The sequence below is a fragment of the Ambystoma mexicanum genome, chromosome 3p, assembly GCF_040938575.1.
Source record: "Ambystoma mexicanum isolate Mex_15411 chromosome 3p, UKY_AmexF1_1, whole genome shotgun sequence".
In the NCBI taxonomy this organism is placed as follows: domain Eukaryota; kingdom Metazoa; phylum Chordata; class Amphibia; order Caudata; family Ambystomatidae; genus Ambystoma; species Ambystoma mexicanum.
In genome coordinates, this window is record NC_090925.1 from 1213538395 (window position 1) to 1213563863 (window position 25469).

Below are 25469 nucleotides of genomic sequence, written 5' to 3' on the forward strand. Positions count from 1 at the left end.
TATACGATACAAGCTAGGGCTGATCTCTATCAAGGCCCGTATCTGCTGGAACACGCTTGCGCTATACAGGAAAACCATTTTGACAAACGTTACTCTGCAATTTCAAATCCTGAGCAACCCAATTAGCGGAAACCCGGAGTGTCTATTATCCTTGTGGAGTATAAGATGCGAGGAGCTGCTGACAATGTATGAAACAGATTTCATATCTCTCCGCGACAACCCAGACTTAGTGAAAAAAAAGATCTGGAGACTCGATTGGATCCTTACTGGCGAAGAAAGAACTGCCACTAAACTAATGAAAGATGTACCGTGGGAAGCTCCAGCGTACAACAAACTCCCAAACTATGTAGCTCTGTTTCCTGACGATAAGAGAAGATCAACATATATGCGCTTCCGTTTAAACTTGTTAAAGACCAAAGAGAGAACCAAAAACTGGGCTGGCATGGACAAGACGAATGTGAACTGCAGGCTATGTGAACTATATGAGGAAACGACCAAACATCTCGTTCTATCTTGCCCCCTACTCCTACCGCAAAGAAGCACATTTTTTGGACCACTGATTGCAGATCTGTCTACGAGGAATGCTGAAGAGTGGTGGCATATGATGTACATCAGAGAGAACAAAAAACTGATATTTGCCCTAACGCTGTTCCTAGATGAGATTGAAAAATGTTTGGAAACCACAGATCATTGCTGCATAATGGGCGGTGTGGTGGCTGCAAGAAGCTTACTGACAGAGGAGGAAATTACTCTATGTACTTGAGATGGAAAAATGTGACCTTTTGTTGTGAGTTTTTTCTTTTTTGTTTCCTTTTAAAGGCTTGTAAAGGCCAATAAAATAATTTTTAAAATAAATAAATGTACTCATATTTTGTACCTAAAACCTTGTGTTTGCTTGAGTCACAGTAATTGTGGTCCGTTTGTGTAATCTCTGCTACTGCTCATATATTCTTGAGATAAGCCTGGCTGCTCTCCTACTGCTACCGCTTTAACATAGTAGTACAGGCTTGTACCAAAGGTGAACTTGTATTACCACTTGTAGTCTTAATTGTGTGTACTGGTCCCTAAGGGCACTGCACAGGAGTCTGCATAACAATGTAATACATTCATGTGGACCTGTCCGTTTGAATAAGGACTCCCATGTTCCTGACCAGAGGTAGAAAGGCTCTCAAAGCTAGTTGTATGGCCCTGAGCTCTAGCACATTTATGTGGCTATCCTTGTCCATGCATGACCACAGCCCGTGCTCTGAGTGGCTGCCTAGGTTGGTCCCCAGCCCTCTAGTGACAATTCCATTGTTATCATTACTGACGCCATCGGTTGTAGAAAAGGCATAGCCACAGAGAGGTTGTTCGTTTCGCTCCGCCATAAGCGGTCCGGATACTTGTCTGCCGGTGTGGTTATCCTGGTGGACTGTGAGTCCTCTGTCATGCCTTTCCGTCCTAGGATACTCTGGTCTAGCTGGAAGCACCGTTCACGATTCACAGGTGCCATTTTTCCTTCCAACATGGCCGCCATGTGTCAAGCGACACGTGATCTACTCTTTCTAGACATTGTGCTTATGTGTGCTAACGGTGCTGATCTCTGTCGCGTCTCAACGCTCGGCTTTTTGGTGCCCTGCTCAGAGCTTTGTGTCTCCTTGCCTTTGTCCATTCGTTCCCGATTCCTTCCTTGTCCCCACCCCCATGTTGTGACGCTGTTGGCCATGACCCTTCTTAACAGTGTTGCACACCGTTTCCTCTGCTTCCACTGCTGACCTTGTTTTCCCTTGACTACCTGTGGCCACTTCAACTCTTCACACTCCAGGAATCAAGCAGCTGCCTTCTTGGATTTGGTCAGGACTTCCCATGGACCATTCTTGCTGTTTTTTTCCCCTTGCCTAAGGGTTTCCTGCCTTCTTGGCTATCTCCCCAGAGCTACCCTGCTTGATTGTTTTTCCAATGGGCAGGGTGGCGTCTGAGGAGGCTTGCCCCTATCTTCACGAGAGCGGCACTAAAAAGAAGAACTCTAATGAGAAAACCATCAAGAAGACCACGCACAAGACACCACAGGTGAGTCTAGACCCTGATACTCTTGGTTCCAGCAGCTCACCAGATGATGCTGAATTCTCCTTATCTTGAGCCTGGTAAAGGGGACCACCAGGAGGCAAGCCACCATGATCCACAGCAAGTTTTGGAACCACCATGCGGTTGATGTTCTGCTTAGAAAGTGGCCAATGGAAGCCCTCGAGGCGTGGATCCCTTTATGTATTCCCGCCATTGGCTGGGATCTCATGAGGGTCATACATTTTTCTAAAAAATGCTCCTTGCATACAGGGAACTAATGGTCTGGTGCTGTGGGTGTGATTGCTGGACTGTGTATAGCTTGCTTTCCTGCGTAGGGAAAATCATTTGCTCCTGCGTGTCCCGCAGTAGGCCCAGAAGCACCAATGACTGAGCAGAGGCTAGCTGTGACTTGCACTGGTTGATCGAGAACCCCAGCTCGTACAGAATGTCCATGAGACGCTGTGCTGTAAGTTGCATCGCACCTGGAGAAGTCGCTTTGATTAGCCTGTTGTCCAGGTATGCGTAAACATGGTGTCCTTCTGATCGGAGTATCGGGGCCACCAAATTCATTAGTCTTTGTACTGGAAATGGAGCCCCATAACAGTGAACCTATAGGGACATGTAGGTAAGTATCCTTGCGGACCAGGGAGCACATCCAGTCTCCCCTCACAGGGACTCCGCTATCGGTGCCAGCGTAACCATCTTGAATTTTTTAAGGAGTCGATTGAGTTTGAGGAATGGCAGATCGAGCACCACTCTCAGTCCCGCCCGGTTCTTTTTTGAATAAAAGCTGGATCCTATCTGAGAGGGAGGAACTTCTTCCCCTGCTCTGTTGGTCACTAAAGCCGAGATTGCTGCCAGAAGAGTGGGAGTCTGCAAAAGGGGTGGGGGAAATGGATGGAGGATCAAGGCGGAAACCCATCGAGACCACCAAAATGGTCCACAGGTCTGCAAAATGCTCACGCCATAACTGAGTGTAAGAGGCAAGCCTGCCCCCCAAAGGAGATGGATGCCCCCTCATTGTTTCTTTCCATCTCAGGCCGGGGCTTGGGAGTGGGACTGGTAGAATCCCTTTGTAGAAGATTGTTGCTGCTTGTGCCTATGCAGTCTAGGCGACCTGTCGGGTTGTCATAATCTGCGCTCCTGAAACCCTGCTGAAACCACCAACTCTTCTCCCTCTGGCCGATCTGCTTTGAACCTAAACAAAGACCTTACATGCTAGCTTGGCTAATATAGTCAAGGACTTAGCAGTCTGGGAGCTCGCCGCCTTTTTGTTAAGCTCCTCAACCATTGAGGAATGAAATAACTCCACCCCCTCGAAAGGTAGGTCAAGAATCTGCACTTGGACATCTGCATTAAAGTTAGTGGCCGTCATCCAGGCCGAGCGCCTCATGTCCATGGCTATACTGATGGCCCGCCCGCTGTGTTTATATGGGCCACACCTGCTTCCATCATGTCCTGCGCCACCATCTGGGCTTCCGCTAGCCCTGATTTGAATACAGCCTGTTTGTGTATAGGAAACTCTAGCAGAAAATCAAAGATTTCTCTCAACAGCCATTGTTTAGCGGCTGCTAGCATGGCGTCCGCATTTGCTTGCCTAATATGTAGGCCTGCATTAAGGTATTCCTGTTTCCCCGAAGGCTTCCAGCGTCCTGTCTTCCTTTGCTAACAAGGACACAGTGGTAGTTGAGGTGGCAGACGCCTGCGGCTTAGCATTGATGTGGCACTATGACTGACAAATGCGTCTTCTGGTCCGCGGACAGCACATTGGTTTTGCCATCTGCCTGTCTATACTTAGCATCAAGCATTTTATTAGTAGTCTGCCTAGTATGAGGCTTGGACCAGACCTTTTTGGCCAATGCCTCCACATCTGTTGGAAGGGGTATATGATGAATCCTATGGATCCCTCACTTTAACCCTCTCTAAAGTCTCCTCCCAGGTGGCCAGTGAAAGGCAGACGCTTCCTGATCCTAACCTTGCGGGTGGTGTACTGCGAGAGGATCACCTGGGAGGAGACAAGGCCCAAGGTGGTAAAGGGATCCCATGGGATGAGATGCAGTATTCTCCTTTGAAAGCGAATAACCTTTATTGTATACCAAAACATAGACTACAGTGCCCCATAGACTACAGTGCAAATCAATAAATCCTGCAATAAAAGCCAAACGTGAATCCCCTATAAAGCCTCTGTCAACACACCAAAGGGCCAACACAAACCTTGACCGCCTTGCACCAGATTAACCTATATCTAACGCATGAACATGGCTGGAGGTGCCAAAAACAAGGGGAAAAAAGGGGCCCATGGACGCATTTGCAAACCCCCCCAGCCAGAACAAGACTCTGAACCTACGGAAACACCCGAAGATCTGCCCCCGGGCCCCTCAGCACAAAACATGGCCCCATACATGGCAGCCATGGAAAAGGGATTTGCCGCGATAAATGCCAAACTTGACGGCATCGGTGATAGCATCGCCCCCATCCGCACAGATATTAAAAAACTAAACACCAGGGTCTCTGAGGCAGAGGACAGGGTCGCCACACTAGAGGACACAACAAGCACCCAAGGTAAAACCATGGACAGAATCCAAAAGGATGTTAAGACCTCCAGAGCAAATGTGAAGATTTAGAATCTAGATCTCGACGGAACAACATAAGAGTTGTGGGAGTGGCAGAACGTAAGTCCAATGTGCCCATGGAACAATTTCTGGAAGACCTACTACACTCACTATTCCCGGAAGCACAATTCTCAAAGCAATTCCTGGTAGAAAGAGCACACCGAGCACCAGTAACACCACCCAAGCCAGGAGCACCACCAAGAACGATCATAGCCAGAATACTCAACTATAGAGATCGTGATCTTATACTCCACCTGGCAAGAGAACATGGCCCACTAACATTCGAGTCCAATCGAGTCCACGTCTACCCAGACTTTTCAATGGGTGTGCAGACTGTCCGAAGATCCTTTGACCCAGTGAAGAGAACTCTTCGGGAGCGAAATGTCATATGTGCAATGCTGTTCCCCGCCAAGCTACGCATCCAGCATGCAGGTAAAACACAATTCTTCGAGTCACCAGAAGATGCTATGGCATTCATCGAATGCCATATTCCAGAAACACCCAACAAGACCTGATGTAAGTACCAACATCTGAAACCATAAGAAGATGAAACAAAATGCTCACAAAGTTCAGAATACTATAAGAAGCAAAGCGTCAATCTACAAGCCAATTTAAGCCGCGGTATCGCACAGGAAGGCCCACACGGCCCCCGCTACCACCACAGTCAAGAGTTCTCACTTGCAGGTTGCAAATGGTTTTGAGGGATACACCACCCGATTGGGGGGAAGGTGAGGGTGGGGATGGGAAAGACGCTGGCCAGTTGCCGGTTCAGGATGCAGTTTTGTCATCCACAAGTTAATGAAGTTAAAAACAGTTGGCACAATAAATGGGAAAACCCTGGTATGGGTGCAACAGGAAGAAGACTGCTACAAAACAGAAGGGAAATCAAGCACGATACAAATACCCCACGAATGGCGTCCCAACGGATCACCAACAGTACCAGACTACTAACATGGAATGTGAGGGGCCTTATGAACCCAATCAAGGTCAGGAAAATAATTTTGTATGCAAATAGACATAAAATCGACATACTCCTATTACAAGAAACACACATCACGGAACAGATGAACAACTCACTGAGCCGCGCTTGGGGCCCACTGGTATTCACAACAAACTACTCATCACAAGTGAGGGGAGTCCTAACAATGATCCATCGCAGACTGGGATTCCAAGTGCAAAAAACAAAAATTGACATGAACGGCAGGTTTGTAATAATATGGGGCTCATTACACAGCCAAGAACTGATCATTGTGAACACGTATGGTCCCAATGTGGACACACCAGAATTCTACCAGCAGATAGTGTCCCTAATAACTCCAGTTATATCAAGGATATTGTGGGGAGCAGACTTCAATGCTATACTAGATCCCCTCCTGGATAAAACACCCAACACACCACGACCGAGCTCGAAATCAGCACTCACCATAAAATAAGCTATGTCATCTCTACCACTTGCTGACGCCTGGAGAGAAATACACCCCAAATCCAGAGACTATACATTTCATTCATATATCCATGGGTCGAGTTCTAGAATTGACTACTGGCTCTGCTCTACGAGTCATGTCTCAGGACTAAAAGAATGCAATATACTTCCTAGAACGCTCCCTGACCACTCACCAGTGGTACTTGAAATCCAGAGTGGGCCTTCCACACCGGTACGCCAACTATGGAGAATGCCCCCAGACCTCCTACGGGACGTCTCATTACACAAGGCGCTCCGTATCGAGGTGCTAGACTACTTTGATTGAAATAGGAACTCAGTGAAGTCACACCACACAGTCTGGGAATCCTTTAAGGCCTGGCTAAGAGGATATCTGATCTCCAAGGTCCATGGCACACTAAAAGACATACGCACCCAACTAACCCGTGTAGAAGAAGACATTAAAGAGTCTGAGACAGAATATACAAGAGCACCAGAGCCTGCAACACTGGCCAGACTACACGAAGCCCACTCTAAAATCATGAAATTAGCAGAACAAGAGGTGTGGTACACAGCGCAGCCAATCAAAGCCAGGAAGTATGGAGAGGGCAATAAGTCTGGCAAACTACTTGATAACCTCATCAAGACTGAACTGGGCCACACACAAATCACCAGCATCACTGTCGACCAAGGAAGGCCCCATGTAGACCAACAGGAAGTGAATGAAGTGTTCCGGGAATTCTACAACAGGCTCTACACGAACGCGGACCGATTAACTACAGACGAATTACAGGAATACCTGAACTCCTTTCCACTCCCTAGACTCACTAGACAAGAAAGTGCCACAGTTGATCTACCACTAACTCTGGAGGACTTGCAACAAGCAATTAAAGATCTCAAGGCGGGCAAAGCACCATGGTCAGACGGCCTACTGGCAGACCTCTACAAAATCCTCAGAGACGAACTAGCCCCACGACTCCTTGAAGTATCAGAGGAATCTCTCGAATCCGGAATGCTCCCCCCTACAATGAGAGAAGCCATCATCACCGTCCTGTTAAAACCAAATAAGCCAGCGCATTCTCCTTCATCTTACCGACTATTATCCCTCATCAACGTCGACACAAAAATGTATGCCAAGGCCCTAACCAACAAACTGAATCCGTACATGACAAAACTAGTGCACCCAGACCAATCAGGGTTCATTCCTGGACGCTCCACCGCCCTGAACCTCAGGCGCTTCTTCGCCATCACCTCACAACTAGACCACAAATCACAGACAGTGGCAGTCACATTAGACGCGGAAAAAGCATTTGACTCCATCTCGTGGAAGTTTATGTTTGAAATCCTAAGAAAGATGGGGTTCGGTGCAGGCTTCCTCCGTTTCCTCAACATACTGTATTACAATCCTACGGCCAGAGTACGAACCAACAGAACACTGTCACACATCTTCTCGTTACAAAGGGGAACCAGACAAGGCTCGCCACTATCCCCGTTGATATTTGCACTGACAATAGAGGGAATGACAGCATGTTTACGGCACAACCACGCCTGGAAAGGCATCCGGATAATGGGATCCCCGCAGTTCATTTCCCTTTACGCGGACGATACAATGTTATATATCAGGAACCCCGACACACATCTTGCTCCGGTACTACGAGACATAGCTGAATTCACCAAATATTCTGGATACAAACACACATCTTGCTCCGGTACTACGAGACATAGCTGAATTCACCAAATATTCTGGATACAAAATCAACCAAGCCAAGTCCGAAATAATCCTGCTAACCAACTCCACGATACTGACCGCAGCCATGGAGGGCTTACATTGGTCCCCCACCACCACAAGATACCTGGGCATCATAATGGCGCTGGACAGACAAACCTTGTTGGCCAATAACCACACCCCCTACTTAGCACAGCGGGAATGCAAACTCAATGCATGGATCAAGCTATCGCTGTCTCTCTATGGCCGCATAGCCCTACTGAAAATGTTGGTAGTGCCAAAACTACTATACTTGTTCAATGGAATCCCGATCTTGTTGGGTAGGACATTCTTTGGCGCACTACGAAAACTCGCCACATGCTTCGTCTGCGGAGGAAAGAGTCCCAGAATAAGTTGGTCCAAACTATGCGAGAACTATGACACAGGCGGGCTGGCAGCCCAAGATTTCCAATATATTATATTAATATTCTGCACAGGCACACTTTGCAAAATCCCGGGCAAACAACGTAGAACAATATGCGCACATACATGCAGAAAAATTTGCTGCATCTCCCCTTGAACTTAAAAGCATGATGTTTGCCAAGGTACCTAGGGAAAAGGCACTTGCCGACCCGATGGAATCTACGGTACGAGCGTGGGCACAGATCCTCAGAAGTGTCGGATGCGAAACAGCATACTGGCCACACTCACCTCTATGGCACTACCCAGGGCTGGAACCCACAATGGATCCCACCATACAAGTATCTTGGGACCCTGGAAAGCAGGCAAAGGTCGGGACCTGTTCCCTGAAGGCTGGTTCCTCAAGCTGTCAGAAATCCAACATAGAGTAGGGAAAAGCCTATCCACAACCTTACATTATCAAGGACTAAAAGCTGCCTGCAGGAAAAAGTGGCCGACGTTCCCGAATGCGCCTCCAACCCATACGTTTCTAACAGAAATCCTCACGGAGGAAGGCTTCACAGGTATTGTCTCCATGTTATACAGGATAACACAGGCCAACACACCATCCACGAACGACATAAAAACTAAATGGGAAAGAGACTTGAACATCCAGATAGAAGAGCAGCAATGGACAAACTATTGCAGATACCCTAAAAACATTTCCCTCTGCGGAAACTTTAGACTTATCCAATTCAAAATCCTGAATCAACTACACATTACTCCCAAGCAAATCTCTAAGTTTAACCCCACCAAACCACAGGCATGTCCCAAATGCGGCACAAGCAACGCCACATCTCTGCACATGCACTGGGAATGTCCGCCAATCAATCAATTCTGGAACAAAGTGGCAACGACAATGAACTTGATCTTAAACACAAACATTATGGCACCCCCCATTAAAATACCTACTGGGAGATATAGGTAAGACGACGGTCAAGACCCGCAGGCTGTTCGCTGTGGGAGGTGTAGTAGCCAAACGGATCATCCTCAGGAAATGTAAATCGAAAGACCCCCCCAACACACCAAAGCTGGATACAAGACCTGGTCAGCACACAAGAATACGAAGAATATTACGTTCGCGGAGTGCAGCCCACTTCGAGACCCAAAGACATATGGGACCCCCTCAGAGCGTACTTAACGGCAGAGGAGGACACGACAAACCCCACGAGGACTGCCACCCCACCTCCTTAATCCGCAAAGCCCTAACCAATCCCCAATCTCTCTTCTCCCCTCCTCCCCCTTGCAGGCCCCTATTGATGTATAAGTTGTCGCTTTCTACACCTATGATATGCTTGATAATGTACTGTTTTAAGTAAAATGTGATTCTCCCGTACTGTCAACATGCCAGCAATAAATAAAGTTTAAAAAAATATATATAAAAATGTCTGAAAAGAAACAAACTTCAATTTTTCAAAACATACCTGAACACCATACACATTATATACCTTGGTAAATTTGAAGGGATCCTCCCGTTGAGTCTTTAGTGGGGAAGTTGGGATTTCATTCCACGGCTGTTTAACACTGGTACCTTTCATAGCCACTTCTGGTTCAGCAGTGAGACGTTCTGTATTTCTTAATCCATACATCTATGAAAATAGAAAAACAATTTCTATTGTGGTGAGGGTTCTAGACTACTCTAATATTTTGGTCATATGATCTGAGGGTTTTCCTCACATTAGCACGGTTGAGGCAGATCCTTGTTTGGGTTCTGCAGTCTAGTACTCACTAAATAAAGAAACCAGTAGGAATTGGTAGACTGGACAGATATTGGTGGTAGAAATGTTGGGGGCCAGTTAAAGTAGTCTGAATCTTTAATTCACTTTGCAAAATAACTCCTTACTGAAAAAAATATTGTTTTCATAATGCACACAGCCTAAACAATGTATTGGCGTGATTGCGTGAATTTTCTGTCTTGCTTGCATTTGGGTTTTTTCTTTTCAGAAATAGGGAGAGAAGTTAGGTTAAAATAGTATTCTGGACCTAGGACTCCATTTATGTAAGACATCCTGACAATCACCCTTTTACTTCTTTCTTGTTAGAGAAGGGCTTAGATTCTTAGGCTCACACCCATATGCATCCCACCCTCCCCAGACGAATGACAAGATGCCTCTAATCCCTCCCACCAGACATTTGACCAGATCGCCCCAGGCAAAATAAAAGATTCCACCATTTTACATTGAAGAAAGAATAAAAACAAGTTCAAACAACAGGCCTCCTTGTCCATCTCATGATTCTGACCTACCATAAGTGGTGTCAGAGGTGGGATGTGCACAGCCTGCTACAGTGTCAGGCCCAGGCCGAACCCTAAATGTCAAAACCCATTGACCAATTACCCCCTATGGGGAGATAATCTTCTTTAAGTGGCCCCAGAAGGCAACATTCCTTAGTAGGAGAAGATCAGCAACGTAGCTCAACAGCCTCCGCCTGACTAGCAAGGTACCTAGGGGTGCAGAAGACGAGGGAGAGTTTGGGTCTTCGGATCCCAATATTTTTTCTCCTACCATTGAAGAATTTGTGGTAGCCCTAGAGAAAGGGGGTCATAGTTAAATATGGCTACTCACCCGTCCCTTGAGACCCTCCTGGAAAAAATAAACAATTGCCAGGAGAAGGCCGAAAGGAGATGTCAAGAGACACTAGATAAGATGGGTGGGCTCACTGGTGGTTGTCATCTTCCCCACAGTGTTCTGCAGTCCTATCATGAATGCAATGATCTGGGTACATTTGTTTGTCATCTTTGAAGGCCTGGCCACCCAGTTTCATTGGGATGACACTCTTAAAACCTGTTATCTGGCCCTGTTACGTTAGGGGAACTGCAGTTGGCATAGCAAAACATCAATGCTAACGGAAACACACCTTTTGATGAGATTAGACCCTCTTAAGTGAGGTAGGGTAGACCGAATCCTTTTACCAGAGTAAATTAAGAGATACCCATTGACTCCCCAACAATACCTGTATTTTAGGATTCAAAACTTAATAAGCCAGTGGTTGGGGAAGAAGACTCTACCAGACACTTTATAAGCCTTGGCCCTTAAGGAGTTTATTGTTTTTTGTCAGAAACATTCCTTCAAAACAAACTTCAAAAAACAACTATCATACCAAATATACATGTGTATTTTGAGCCGATACCGTCCTCCCTTTTACCTTCCACCCCTCCCTTTCGCGATTCTTTCACATTCTCAAATACCTTTTCTGTACATGAAACTAGCTGGGTTTAACGTCAAACATGAAGGTACCGTATAAGCAATCTTACAGTATAAAATGTTTCTTCTTATCTGTAAAATTTAAAGAGTTGTAGGGCTTGCCATCTTTCTCGGGATGTTAAGTCTCTGTTCCCTAGAGAAAGGTAGCTTTTCAAAGGTGGCCATTTTCAGGTGAATGTTTGGAAAGTGTCTCCCAGATCTGCAGTCAGTCTCTCCATTGCCATCATCTTCCATATCTTATTTAGCCACAAAGTTATTGATGGAGGATTTTTTTTGTGCCACCCTCTCCCACTACCATCTTGGCTGCCAGAAACACGGAAGTTATACGTTTTCCTTTTGAAGAAAATAGGGGATATATCTCCTTAACTTGCAATCCCAATAAAGTCACTCCTAGGCCCCACGGTACATGTTGTCCGATTACATTCCCTATATATAGTGTAACCTCTTCCCAGAATGGGATTATAATTGTGCTAAACCATCATACATGAAAAAAACACCTCTCCAGATTCTGTCCAAAATAGCCCTGAATTCTTTACTGCTTTTCTTGTGTAGTTTATCTGGATTCAAGTACCATCTGTTTGTAAGCTTGTGTGCAATCTCTTTGTGTTGCAGGCACCATGATCAGCGAGTGTGCTGCCCTGATCGAGATGTGTCTCCATTGTTCCTGAGTAGTGGTTTTTTTAAATCACGCTCCAGTTTAAGTTGGTGTCTATTTGTAATCTGTTCTATTCTCGCTAATATTTTATACAGATTTGAAAGGAGGTCCTTCATTCCTTGCGTTCCCTCCAAATATTTTTCTGTGCTCGTAAAGCATTTAGTTGCTCCTACCCGGATCCCATTGTTTTCACCTAGTTTGTACTCTTCTTTAAATTTTTAGAAAGGATTTGATGTTGACCCTTCTGAAGAACAAGTTACTCTCTTACCTGGTAACGTTCTTTCGATGGGATGGTCGGACGACGTATTCCATATCTATGACAGTAATCACCACAGCTGTGCTGCTTCGGAAAATCTTTGGCGCCTGCGTCCTGCGTCGATGACGTCGATACGCCGCCCTCGAGGACCTCCTCCGACGGCCGACGTCACTGGATGTTATAAGTAGGACGCACGACGCCCGTAGCCTCAGTTGTAGTTTTTTTCCCAGAACGTGTGCCACCAGTCTTCTGCCCGTCTGACACACAAAGCCTTGCGGAAACGTAAGCTACAATCGCATAAGAAATTCTGTAGCGGGGAAGGTAGGGAGGGAGCGATATGGAATACGTCGTCGGACCATCCCATCGAAAGAATGTTACCAGGTAAGAGAGTAACTTGTTCCTCGAGGGGATTGGGTCCTCCGACATATTCCATATCTATGACAGACTCCCAAAGCAGTACCAATGCAAGGAGGTGGGAAAAGAATTTAGAAAACAGAAATTTAGCATGCCCAATCAAATTGCGGAGTAAAGGACCGCCTTGCCAAAGGCCAGATCCTGCCCCCGGATGGAATCGAGGGAATAGTGACGTACAAAAGTATGTACCAAAGCCCAGGTGGCTGCATCACAGATGTTGCGAATAGGAACACCCCTTAGCAGGGCAGTAGAGGCAGCCATACCCCTGGTAGAATGAGCATGTAAGCCGACCGGTGGGTCCTTACCCGCCAAGTGGTAACACTCAGATAGCCAAAATAATCCAGCGAGACAAAGTCTGTTTCGTCACAGCCTGTCCCAAATGCATTCCAGCGTAACCAATAAAGAGCTGATCGTCCACTCTGACCCGGAATATGCGTGAAATATAAAAGCTTAACGCTCTCCTAGGATCAAGCCTATGGAGGATAAAATGCCGGAAGAACAACCTTCTGGCCTAAATGAAATTCCGACACCACCTTCGGAAGAAAAGAAGGACGAACTCTAAGGACAACCCTGTCCTTATGAAACACAGTGAAGGGTGGCTTAACTGAAATTTCCTGTAACTCACTCACTCTGTGAGTGGAAGTGAAAAAATACAGTTTTCAGAGCTAACAGTCTCAAAGGGCATGAATGCAAAGGCTCAAACGGAGCACCCATCAGAAACTTGAGAACAAGGTTCAAATCCCAACCGGGCACCTGGAAAGGTGACGGAGGGAACCCATTAGTGAGCCCTTTCAGAAACTGAGAAATTAAAGGAATTGTAAAATAGGAACACTCTTCCGATGAGCACTTAAATATGGACAGTGCCTCCAGGTAACCTTTAATGGTACCCACTTGAAGGCCCCTGTGGGCCAAAGAAAGCAAAAAAGACAGAACCATGGGAATTTCACATGCAAAAGGATCCACATTCTTAACCCTGCACCAGTCGCAGAACTTTCTCCAACGGCAACGGTACAGGGACTTTGTTGCGGGCCTTCTGGCCGAAAGCAACATCTCCATCACGTCTTCAGGGAGGGCCCAATCCTTATACCTCAGAAACCAAGCGTGAAGGTTGAGGGCCTGACCTCTGGATGGAGAACCTGACCCCCCTCCCGTGAGAGCAGATCGTCTCGGTAGGGAAGACGACGTGGAGGGCAGATGGACAAGTTGAGAAGGTCCGGGTACCACGTCCTCCGGGCCTACGCCGGAGCAATGAGGATCATCCGGGAAAAGAACCTCCGTAACCTCCGCAGTACTTGCGGGATGACGTGGACTGGAGGAAACGCGTACAGCAGTGGGAATGACCACTCCACCACAAACGCGTCTCCTAAGGCTCCGTTTGGAGGAAATTCCTGTGAGCACAACCTCTCGCACTTCCAGTTGACACTGGAGGCGAAAAGATCCACTTGAGGGGTCCCCCAAAGGGCGAAGATCTCCAGGAGAATATCCTGAGCCAACTCCCACTCATGAGAGATCGCGCTCTGCCTGCTCAGAGCGTCCGCTGTCTCGAAACTTCCTGCTGGATTGCCCAGAACCAGAGCTGCATCGCCTCCCTGCACAGTGGAAGGGACCCTGCCCCCCCTTTTTGTTAAGGTAGTGCATGGCCACCGTGTTATCCGTCAGGATCAGGACATTCTTTCCTTGCACAGTCGGCAGAAAAGCCTTTAGGGCTAGCCTGACGGCCCTGAGCTCCAACAGATTGATATGGAGTCTGGACTCCAATGGAGACCAACGACTGCTGACTGTCAACTCGTTGGCATGAGCTCCCCATCCCGTGAGGGATGCGTCCGTCACGATAGTCACCTCCGACCAGGGCAGCCAAAATTGAGCCCCCCTCATCAGATTGCCTTCGTCAGCCCACCACAGAAGGTCCTGGGTGACCGAAGACTGCACCTGAACAGGGTCCGACATTCTGCTGGAGGACTGAGACCATTGGAGCTTGAGTGCCCATTGCAAAGATCTCATCCGCAACCTGGACTCTGGCACCAGAAGAATGTAGGATGCCATGAGACCGAGCAGTCTCAAGAACTCGAACGCTGGAAGAGTTTGGGCAAGCTGAAACTTGTGCACCATCTGCTGAATGTGATGAGCCCTCACCTGGGGAGGAAAACACTGCCCCAGGGATGTGTCGAGCACCGCTCCGATGTACTGGAGCCTCTGAGTTGGTGTCAAATGGGACTTCTTTAAGTTGAGGGAGAAGCCCAGCCTGTGGAGGGAGCGGCAGGTGACTGACAGATGATCCAGGACTTGCTCGGGAGAGCGCGCCCTGATCAACCAATCGTCCAGGTAGGGGTAGACGTGAATCCCCCCTTTCCTGAGGTGCGCTGCCACCACTACCATGAGCTTGGTGAAGACCCTCGGGCGGAGGTCAATCCGAACGGCAGGACCCGAAACTGAAAGTGCGAGTCGGCAACCGCAAACCTCAGGTACTTCTTGTGCTTCGGATGGATCGGCACATGAAAATAAGCGTCCTTAAGGTCGAGAGACACCAACCAGTCCTGAAGTTGAAGGGCCTGGAGGACTTGAGAAAGATTAACCATCTTGAACTTGTCCTTCCTGAGGAGTTTGTTCAAACCGCGCAATTCCATGATGGGTCTCAATCCCCCGTCTTTCTTGGAAATCAAAAAATAAGGGGAATACCATCCCTTGTTCCTCTCCGCTACAGGCACCAGTTCTATGGCGCCTTTCTCCAGCAGGGATTGAATTTCCTGCGCAAGGAGCGGATCCGGACTCTTCAAAGAGAGATTCCCTGGTGGATTGTCTTGAGGCCTCTGCCGGAAAGGAAGACAGTAGCCGTGGGTTATGATCTCCAGAACCCACACATCTGAAGTAATAGCGCGCCACTCTGCAAGATGCTGCGCCAGCCTTCCCCCAACCGGCGAACCATGGGACATGGCCTCATGACTGAGCTGAAGCGGCTGCGGCATTGCCTGAGGGCAAAGGGGCAACAGCCCGAGCGGCCTTGTCACCTCGAGTACCTTGTTTTCCACCTCTGGCACTCCTACGGTGGCCCCTTTGACTGGAAGCTCCTCTCGCTTTACCAAAGGATGAGTAATAACAAAAGGAACCTCCCCTCCACTGTTGTCCCCTAGGACGAAAAGGCGGAGGTTGTCGAACTGCAGCGCCCAACGACTTTGCTGCAGCTTTTGAGGTCTGCAACCTCTCAAGGCTCTCATCAGCCTTGCTGCCAAAAAGATGTTCCCCGTCAAAGGGCATGTTGAGGAGCCGGGCCTGCACATCAGGAGCAAACCCTGACTTCCGCAACCACGCAAACCTGCGTATCACGGTGCTCGCCGCCATGGTCCGGCTGACGCAATCTGCCATGTCCAAACCCGACTGAACGGCCTCACACATAGCATCCTTGCCATCCTGAACCATGGCAACAAAACCACCCCGTTCATCCCCTTCGGGAATATGTTCAGCCGCCAAGGAAACACAGTTACACAGAGTGTGCGTGAAACGAGACAAGGCACAAATAGAGTTGGCCACCTGAAGCGCCATACCCCATGCAGAAAACACTTTCTTCGCCCAGCCGTCAAAACACTTGTCGTCCCTATCAGGAGGGATGTTAGGGTATGACGCCTGCTTTGCCGGGGCCGTAGCCGCCTGCACCACCAAACTCTCCGGAGTAGGGTGCTTGGACAAGTAGCAGGGGTCACTACTGGCTGGGCGGTATTTTCACGGCAAAGACTTGCTCACTGCCGGGCGACTCTCCGGAGCAGTCCAAGCTGCCGCCGTCACCCTCCTCTGTAGAGCCATATGAAACGGCAGTACCGGGTCAGTTGGTGGACCAATGTCGAGGATATCCGTAAGGTCATCCTGAACAAACTCCCCTGGGCGAACAGACCAACCTAAGTACTCGGAGACCCGTGACATAAGGCACCGAAGAATCGGCATGAGTGCCAGGCTCAGGCCTACAAAACTCCACCTCCGGAGAGGTGTTCAGCCCACTAGCATCATGCAGGGACTGCCTCAGGTCCTCAAACTGGCTATGGCCCGAGAGAATCTCGTCAGGCACCGTGTCAGGCACCATGCCATCATCAGAGCCCTCAACCACCTCTGAAATGAACTCCAGATGGCTGTAGGAACGCACAGAACTGGAACTAAAGCCATGCTTGACCTCGGTCAGAGCCTTTCTAGGTGGTTCCCCCGAGCCACGGGGTACCCCCGTCGATACAGCCCCGAAAGGCGTCGAGAGAATCGGCGTCGACGACAGACGCAGCGCCGACAGCATCGACGGCGTCGACACAGGCCTCGAAGGCGGAGCCCCGAGCGTGTCCCTCGACATCCTGGGCGCCAACGGCGTTGACGACTTCCTCGGAGGTGGAGCCTCGAGAGAGTCCGTCGACGACCTCGGCGCCACAGGCGTTGATGTCTTCCTCGAAGACTTCACAGGTTCACGTGGTCTCGAGCGTGTCGAGGACCGGGACCTGGACCGGGCATGCCGAGAACAATTCCCCTTGTCCGAGAGGGACCTTTCCTGTGAATCGTGATGACCCCCCGAGCCCAAAGACGTGCGAGCGGCGTCTCTCGGCTAATCACGACCGACCCCACTCGGAGGCGCGGACGGACCAGTGCCTTGCGATTCGAGAATCGCCAACATTTTCTTCCCGAAGGAAGCCCATTCCTCCGGTGTCGCATGCTTGGTGGGGTAAGCGACCCGGCGACTGTTGGAGTCCTCGGATGAGGATGGGGAAGGCTACCAATGACGGCGCTTCCGGGAGTGCCTCGAAGAGGCAGGAGTGGCGAGACCGACTCCGGGACAGAGACCCACTGGACTTCCGACGACAACGCGGAGAGTCGCCCCCTCGAGTCGTCCATCGAAAGCCTCGCAGACCTCGACTTCCGGGGCTTGGACACCTTACCTACCGATAACTTCTTCTTGTGCTCCCGCAAGGCTTTCGACGTGAGCGACTGGCTGTCGACACAGTCATCCGTGTCATAGGCCTCTCCAAGGCACCAGAGGCAGGCGTTGTGCGAGTCCGTGACCGACATCTTGGACCCACAGTCCCCCCACTTCTTAAAGCCCGGACGCGGTGTGGAAGACGAGGTAGACATCTTCACGAAGAAATAGTACACAAAACGGTTCGAAGAACCGAGAAAACAACAGAAACTCCAAAGAGTCGAGGCGCGCCGAGATTTCTGAAGCGAACACGTTTGTGGAAAAAACGGAACTGAGGCTACGGGCGTCGTGCGTCCTACTTATAACATCCAGTGACTTCGGCCGTCGGAGGAGGCGGACGTGGTGTGGAAGACGAGGTAGACATCTTCACGAAAAAATAGTACACAAACAGGTTCGAAGAACCGAGAAAACAACAGAAACTCCAAAGAGTCGAAACGCGCCGAGATTTCCGAAGCGAACACGTTCGCCGAAAAAATGGAACTGAGGCTACGGGCGTCGTGCGTCCTACTTATAACATCCAGTGACTTCGGCCGTCGGAGGAGGTCCTCGAGGGCGGCGTATTGACGTCATCGACGCAGGACGCAGACGCCAAAGATTTTCCGAAGCAGCACAGCTGTGGTGATTACTGTCATAGATATGGAATACGTCAGAGGACCCAATCCCCTCGAATAGATGATTTTATAAGCATATGCATCCTCCCTCTCTCCATTTAGTAAAACTTTGGGCGCTTTGGCCTGGTGTGAATTCTGGATTCCCAAGAAATTAGGTGAAGGGGCTGGAAGTATTGTTAATCCCTCTTCAGGGCAATTCTCTGCCCCACACTTCCATAACTGATGCCGTTACTGGACTTACATAAATTGAGGGGGTCTGTGATGCGTCAGAAGCCAGATCAGCTTTCATAGGTCCATACTGCCCCTGCCCCATAATCTCCCACCACAGTTTTTCAGAATGATCCCTCGTACATTCTCCAAATATTCTTAGCTGTTGAGCCTCTGGTAACTAGGTTTCCTGCTATACTGGGTTTCTTTATATATATATAGTCAATTAAAAAACGTTGTTAAGAGAACGTTTATTAAGGGGACATTATAGTTAAGTTGCAATAATAAAAACCTATGAAATGTATTGAAAAATCTTTGATAAGGGGACATTATGGTTAAGTTGCACTAATAAAAACCTATGAAATTCAATGAAAACACTTTGTTAAAGGGACGTTATGGTTACAAGTAAAACCGAAAACCCACTGAAATTTCCCAGTTATGGTAAGCTAAGCAACCATAACTCACGCCACCACCATGCACTGCTAAGACTAACACCCATGACATCAAAGATGACAGCACAAATGTCATTGATGACATCACATATCTAGGACACTTGTTTTTGTTCACTGACAGTCAAAATATTAAAATTGAAAAAGGTGTTTTATATCTAGACGTTAAATATGTTTTTTAAGTACTTTCCTTAGGGTTTTGTCTCAGCTCATGGTGCACATACATGGGGAGATGAGCAGACCACAAACACACAATTCATTTGTATACATGAAGATACTTTAATGTCATTAACATTTTCTGAAGATGCTGTTTCTTTCTTCCTTACTTTAGTTTCCCTGTATGTGCCTCTGATTTGTATGCATTGTGGGTATTCATATGTATTGTTTGTACCAGCACAAGTGTTGTAAGTCTTGAATTGTTAGCTAGTTATTACATGTTTAACATTACTCACAACTCTGATAAGGTAGCATTCATTATTGTACTATCCAAAATTACAAGATTATAAATAGTGTACTTCTATGGTGCATGCTGCAGTCATTGCCTATGTTTATATATGATTAGGTTTCTGTATTAACAACAACACTCCAATACAATGATTTTAGAGGAGTACATTCTTTAATAGATTAAGTAGTTCACAATAGGTCTCCCGATCACCCCTGACATCTTGTTACCAACAATATAAACACAACTCCTTGTAGGGAATTTTCATCAAAATGTATTTCACATGGGATGTCATCAGTGATGTCATCAATGACATGTGTGATGTCATCTTTGATGTCCTGGGTGTTATTCTTAGCAGTGCACGGTGGTGGCGTGAGTTATGGTTGCTTAGCTTACCATAATTGGCGAATTTCAGGAGTTTTCCGGTTTTACTTGTAACCATAACGTCCCTTTAACAAAGTTTTTTCATTGAATTTCATAGGTTTTTATTAGTGCAACTTAACCATAATGTCCCCTTAACAAAGTTTTTTCATTGAATTTCATAGGTTTTTATTATTGCAACTTAACCATAATGTCCCTTTCATAAAGTTTTTTCAGTGAATTTCATGGGTTTTTACCAGTGCGTGCTATTTTCCTACAACTTACTAAAATCATACTTACCCAATATAGCAATATTTGTGTCCAATTTAAAAAAATGTCACCTTAAAACTCTGCCATTTCCCACTTTCTAGAATAGTGTTTAACACTTATATACACGATTTCAACTAGTTTTGCATTCGTAGACGTCTACGAACAGCTGACTTCATTGCGGACCTTACGGACAGTGCCACATGACCATACGGTGTCGTGCGGCAGGATGACGTGTCCGAGAACCTGTCCGCACTTCACGATAAGATCCGTGCTTCGCGGACAGTTCGGAAATGCATTTTCTACCGATCTAGGAGCTTTCAACTGCAAAATTTCCCTTGCACAGCTCCAACTCCTATTCCTACTCATTATCCATTAACAATCTAGTACACAGTACATACTTTTTGCAAAACTGCTATTTATCTTAAAATGGCATCAGCTAATGCCATGGCTCCTCCCCAAGAGCCACCACCACTGCTGTAATCAAGGAGCATGAGAAACACTGCCCACTACCTTAGAAATAACACATGTGCAACATTTTCCCCTCTCCACTTACCCCTCCACATTAGTGTTTGGTGCCTATTCCCTCATTCCTCCCCACCTTTCGTTCTTAGCTCTCCTGCCAAAATAAAATACATCCAAAAACAAAAGAAATGTTCCTTTGGGAACCACCTTTCACAGTTATAGAACTAAAAAAAAACATATAGACTCCATCTACTTTATATTTCTCAGTTAAGTACATAGACTCAATAAGATTTTCCAACATTTCCATTTGCATTTTGTGTTATACTAATGGGAATATTGTGGTGTTCATCCTCCGTTTTAGGGACTGGAACGGTGGATACCGGCCCGGCAGCCCACGTTATCAGCCCAATCGAAGCAAGGGTGGATAACGAGGTCTCTGGACCATTATCTCCCCATTCCAGCCCCTGTAATGGGGGATGAAGGCCATTAGCACCCTATATTCCCAAAGCGGGAACCAGGGAAGCTAAAAAAAAAAGGATTTTCCTTCCTACACCGGGACGCCGTCCAAGATGGCCACCATGGAAAGGGAAGATCGGTAGTGGCCAGGGGTTCAAATGGCTTATGGTATAACGCAGTGAGGACCACATTCAGATTACACACTACAATAAGCAAAATGTCTTTTGATGACTAGAATGGTCAATGAAAAGGAGTACCTGTCCATGGACAGGTAGGCCCCAATAGCAGATAAGTAAGTTCTGCATGACAGAACATGGATGCCAGAAACGGCCAGATGAGACACAAAAGAGAACTGTGTTGACCGAAGCTTGCCTGGGATTGAGCTGTTTAGCTAAACACCAATGGCAAAACCAGAGCCATTTGCTCCTGTACTCAGCCCTCGTAGAAGGCTTTCAGGCAGCTTGGATAATGTGCATATTTCCTTCGGAGATGGGGTTCCATACAGGGCCCCTCTTTGCTTTCAATGGATGGCCTCATTACCACAAGCACATTTTTCTTCCCTTTCAAATCTATCCCAATTTCGAACAACTTTACCACAAAGCCAGTCCCAGGTGGACATGGCCACTTTAACCCCATGTGTTGTCCCTCGTGGTCATGGCCAGTAGCCAGATTGTCTGGATCATGACCTTATCCCATGACACGGACAATCTGGCCACTGCCCATGGCCACAGGCTACACCTCAGTCACCAAAGATATATCACTATTTTTTATACCTCCATTATGACACTTGTCAAAAACTAAAACACGGGCACATTTGCAAAACCATGCCTTCAGGTCCTTGCCAATGCTCCATACACAAGTTTGCTGGACATCCACCCATGTTTTATTTTTTCAAAAGTGTCAAATCTATGCACATACAATCGTCATATAACCTAGCCCCCACTTGACAAAATCCATTCAGACTTTACGAAAACATTTATATCTAGATCTATAACCTTTTGGCAAACCTTTGTGAAGATTTGTAAAATGGCACCACATTTATAAGCCGTTACAATATTTTGGGACCCCCTCTAATTGTGTCCCCTCTTGACAGAATACCACCAAACTGTGCAAAAAAATGTATATCTAGATCTATTATCGGTTTGCCAAATTAAGTGTAGATTCGTCAAATGGCATCTCATTTATAAGCCTTTACATTATTTTGGGACCTCCCCTCTAATTTTGCCCCCTCTTGACAGAATCCCACCAAACTCATTCGGAATCAGGTCAGGAATATAATTGCAAAATTTCATGCAGCTTCATTGAGTGGTGCCAAAGTTATATGTCATCCAAAAACCGCCCCAAACATCTGAAGTGTCCCCAAACTTCTCAGAACTGTTTGTGAACATCCAAACTGTGTGCAGACTTTTGCGGCAAAAACACTGTTGTTTTTGCTTCTTGAAGCCATATCCCATCCCCTCCTCATCACCCATCACCTCCCCAGAGATTATTTGATAAGCTTGACAAGTGCAGTGTTATGTTTTTTAATAGGTTTTTACCGCGATGTCCACAGACACCGAGCGCTGTCCGCAAATCCAAGATGGCAGGCGTTTCCAAAAATCTGACGGACATCACGCATTTCACCATCCAATCAGTGGGCATGTCTGATGTCTGCGGACACCACTTTGCCCTCTAAGCCAATCAGAGTCCTGTCCGCGGACCGAACAGGGAAGTATGTCAGCGGAGCGGACCTAGATATCACACATTTTTTTAGACCTACTTATTAGTCGTTTTTAAATAGAACTACTGGACGGATTTCCACCATTTACAAAAGCACGCTTTCTGGACCAAGCCGCTTCTCCTGCCGCAAATTTGGTGGCAATCCGTCCATCGGTTTGGGCTGTAGGCGTGAGCAAAGATTTTTCTCCATTCAGTCTATGGGAAAAAAATACATTTTGGGACCCCCCCCCTATAACTTTGCCCCCCCTTGACCAAACCTCACCAAACATTGCAAAGCAATTCAGATTGGGCCATATACTTTTTTGCACAGTTTGGTGAGGATTCATCAAGGGGGAGCGAAGTTATAAGCCACCCAAAAAGTGCTCTTCCTATGGGTTTAGCAACTTAACCATAACTACATGGCCGCTACCGCAGGCCATGTAATATATATGACCTCCCTAATTTTTGCAGCTCTTTCATTACCATTTTCACTGGTAATATTTGAAATAAGGGTAATAAACGAGGTAGCACATTCATTTTAATTACATTTATTCTCCCAAACCACAATTTTGAATTCTGTCTGGAAATGTTGGACTTAATCCTGTCAAATGTTGACGGGTAATTTATTTTGTATAGATGGTTAATACAACTTTTTTTTTCAACTCGATACTTTATTAGCATTTTAAGAAATGGCAAAGACATCAGACATCATCACAGATGCATGAAAACTTTACACAACGGTATCAGGTAATATTATCCCACAACCAACAATATTGCTGTATATATGGTCGTCGGGAATGCCATAGGCGATATGTTTGGGGGGGATCATTTGTGGGAGCGGGGGCTGCAGGGGTGTCCCCCGCACATTTAGAAATAATGCAAGGGTTGCGGGGGTATCCCCCGCAGGGTCCATGCCTCAATATTGCCGCAGAAATATGGTAATATTTTTTTAATCGCCATATTTTTGTAGGGATATTAACACATGGAACCAACACAACACACTTTTAGCAAGGGATCCCCTAGGCGACTCTAGGCCCAATGAGGTGCACCAATTCCATAGGAAGTTAAGCATTCCGCTTAGTGTCAGTCTCTGGGCACTCCGCTCATTCCAGCCAACCGGTCAGCGGAGACCTCCGGGTGAGGCCGGGGAATCTTGCTGCATAGTCCATAAATGGGGCTCAAGTATTTCGGAAAAGATTTAGGTTGCCCAAGCGAAGCGCTGTGATTTTTTCAGCCGCTACAATGTCCCAGTACTTGGACCACCATAACAGGATGGATGGAGTCTCGCCAGGGCGATTTTGGCCGCTGTCTGCAGGTGGGTGCATAGGTGTGCTAGGTGACCCGTTAAAGGTAGTTCCCCTTCGCCAGTATCTTCCAACAGTACGATCCCCGGGTCCCAGGGAATTGTGAGACCTGTGATCGATTTTATATGGTCCAATACTCCTCTCCAGTGGTTCATTGCCTTCAGACAGGGCCACAGAAGGTGGAATAGTATCCTTCGGAGGAGCAGCCTCTCCAGCAGTTCGGTGAAATACTTGGGTTGGATTTGTGTAGCTGTGCCGGTGTGATATAGTATGTGTAGCAGACCTTATACCCGCCCTCCCTGTTGGTAATACATTGGGTGCTTTTGTGCAGTCTTGTCCAGATTTTATTCCAAGCTGCAATGTCTATTGTTCGCCCCAGGTCCCTATCCAAGTTGACCATGTATTTCTCTTTGGATTCAGTGTCAGATTTTTCCAAGAGTCTATACAGGGTCGAGACTTTTCCTTTGAGAGGTGGGGGGTTGACGTTAATGTTAATTCTAGCGGTGTTAGGCCCCTAGAGCCACGCTCCTTAACAATCTTCGGGAAATCCAGTGACTTATCTGCGCGTAGCGAAACCTCTCCACTTCCGAAACGTTGAATTTCGCTTTGCAACCCTCGAATGTGAGAGGGCAACCTCCCTCTAGGAAGTCAGAAATCTTTCGAAGGCCCCCATCCTTCCAGGCTGAGAAGTTCTGGGAGCGGAGTCCTGGAGAAAACCTGGGGTTATCCCACATTGGTGTGAGGGCCCAGGGTCCCCACGCCTCCCCATTTCCGGGCAGCTGCTTTCCAGCACCCCACCATGTTATGTGTTGCAGTGAGGGGATTTAGGTTTGGTTGGGTCTTCCAAGTTTGCATGTGTGGAAGGTCGGCCAGTGGGGGCTTACACCATGCCTCCTCTATCTGTAACCAGCATGGTCATCTGTGGTTTGGATCCAGGTAAATGCATGCGATAGTTGTGCCGCTCGCCTATGCCTAGACACGTCCGGGACCACCACACCCCACCAAGTTACAGCTTCGGATCATGATTTTCCTTGCTATTCAGGGTTTTTTCCCTCTCCAGATAAATTTCAATATAGCTCTTTGTAGGGCGTCAAGATCTCTCTCTGAGATATGCGTCAGAAGCCCTAGACATTGATAAATTAGCCTTGGGATCAAATTAATTTTTATCGCTGCTATTCGGCCCAGCCACGAGATCTCTTGGCTATCCCAGCAGTTACGGCCCCCCCCGGAAATCCCTAAATAGCTGTGGGAAGTTGCACTGGTAGACCTTGGTGTGATTTTGGGGAATACGGACCCGCAGGTATCCGATTGCACTGTCTACCCGTGGGATGGGGAGCTTGGGGGTGAGGATTTCTTTCTGTTGTTTCGTGAGATTGATTCCTAGAGCGGAAGATTTATCATAATTCACCCTGAATCCAGATACTTTCTCAAAGGCGTCGAGCTCCTCTAGCAAGGGTTTCAGGGAGGTGCCTGGACAGGTTATGGTTAGGAGAACATCATCTGT

The 25469-nt window shown here is 47.3% G+C and overlaps 1 protein-coding gene across 10 annotated transcripts in view; it reads right to left on the reverse strand.

Moving 5' to 3' along the window:
• Window positions 1-25469, reverse strand: part of LOC138581369 (uncharacterized) — a 3536879-nt gene that overhangs the window by 1786331 nt on the left and 1725079 nt on the right. For all 10 annotated transcript variants that reach the window (XR_011304538.1, XR_011304537.1, XM_069652654.1 and 7 more), the window contains one exon: window positions 9688-9828. Coding sequence is in view for 8 of the 10 variants with exons in the window: in XM_069652654.1 (XP_069508755.1) it covers window positions 9688-9828 (141 nt within the window). In the remaining 2 variants the exon portion in view is untranslated. The remainder of the gene's footprint in view (window positions 1-9687; window positions 9829-25469) is intronic.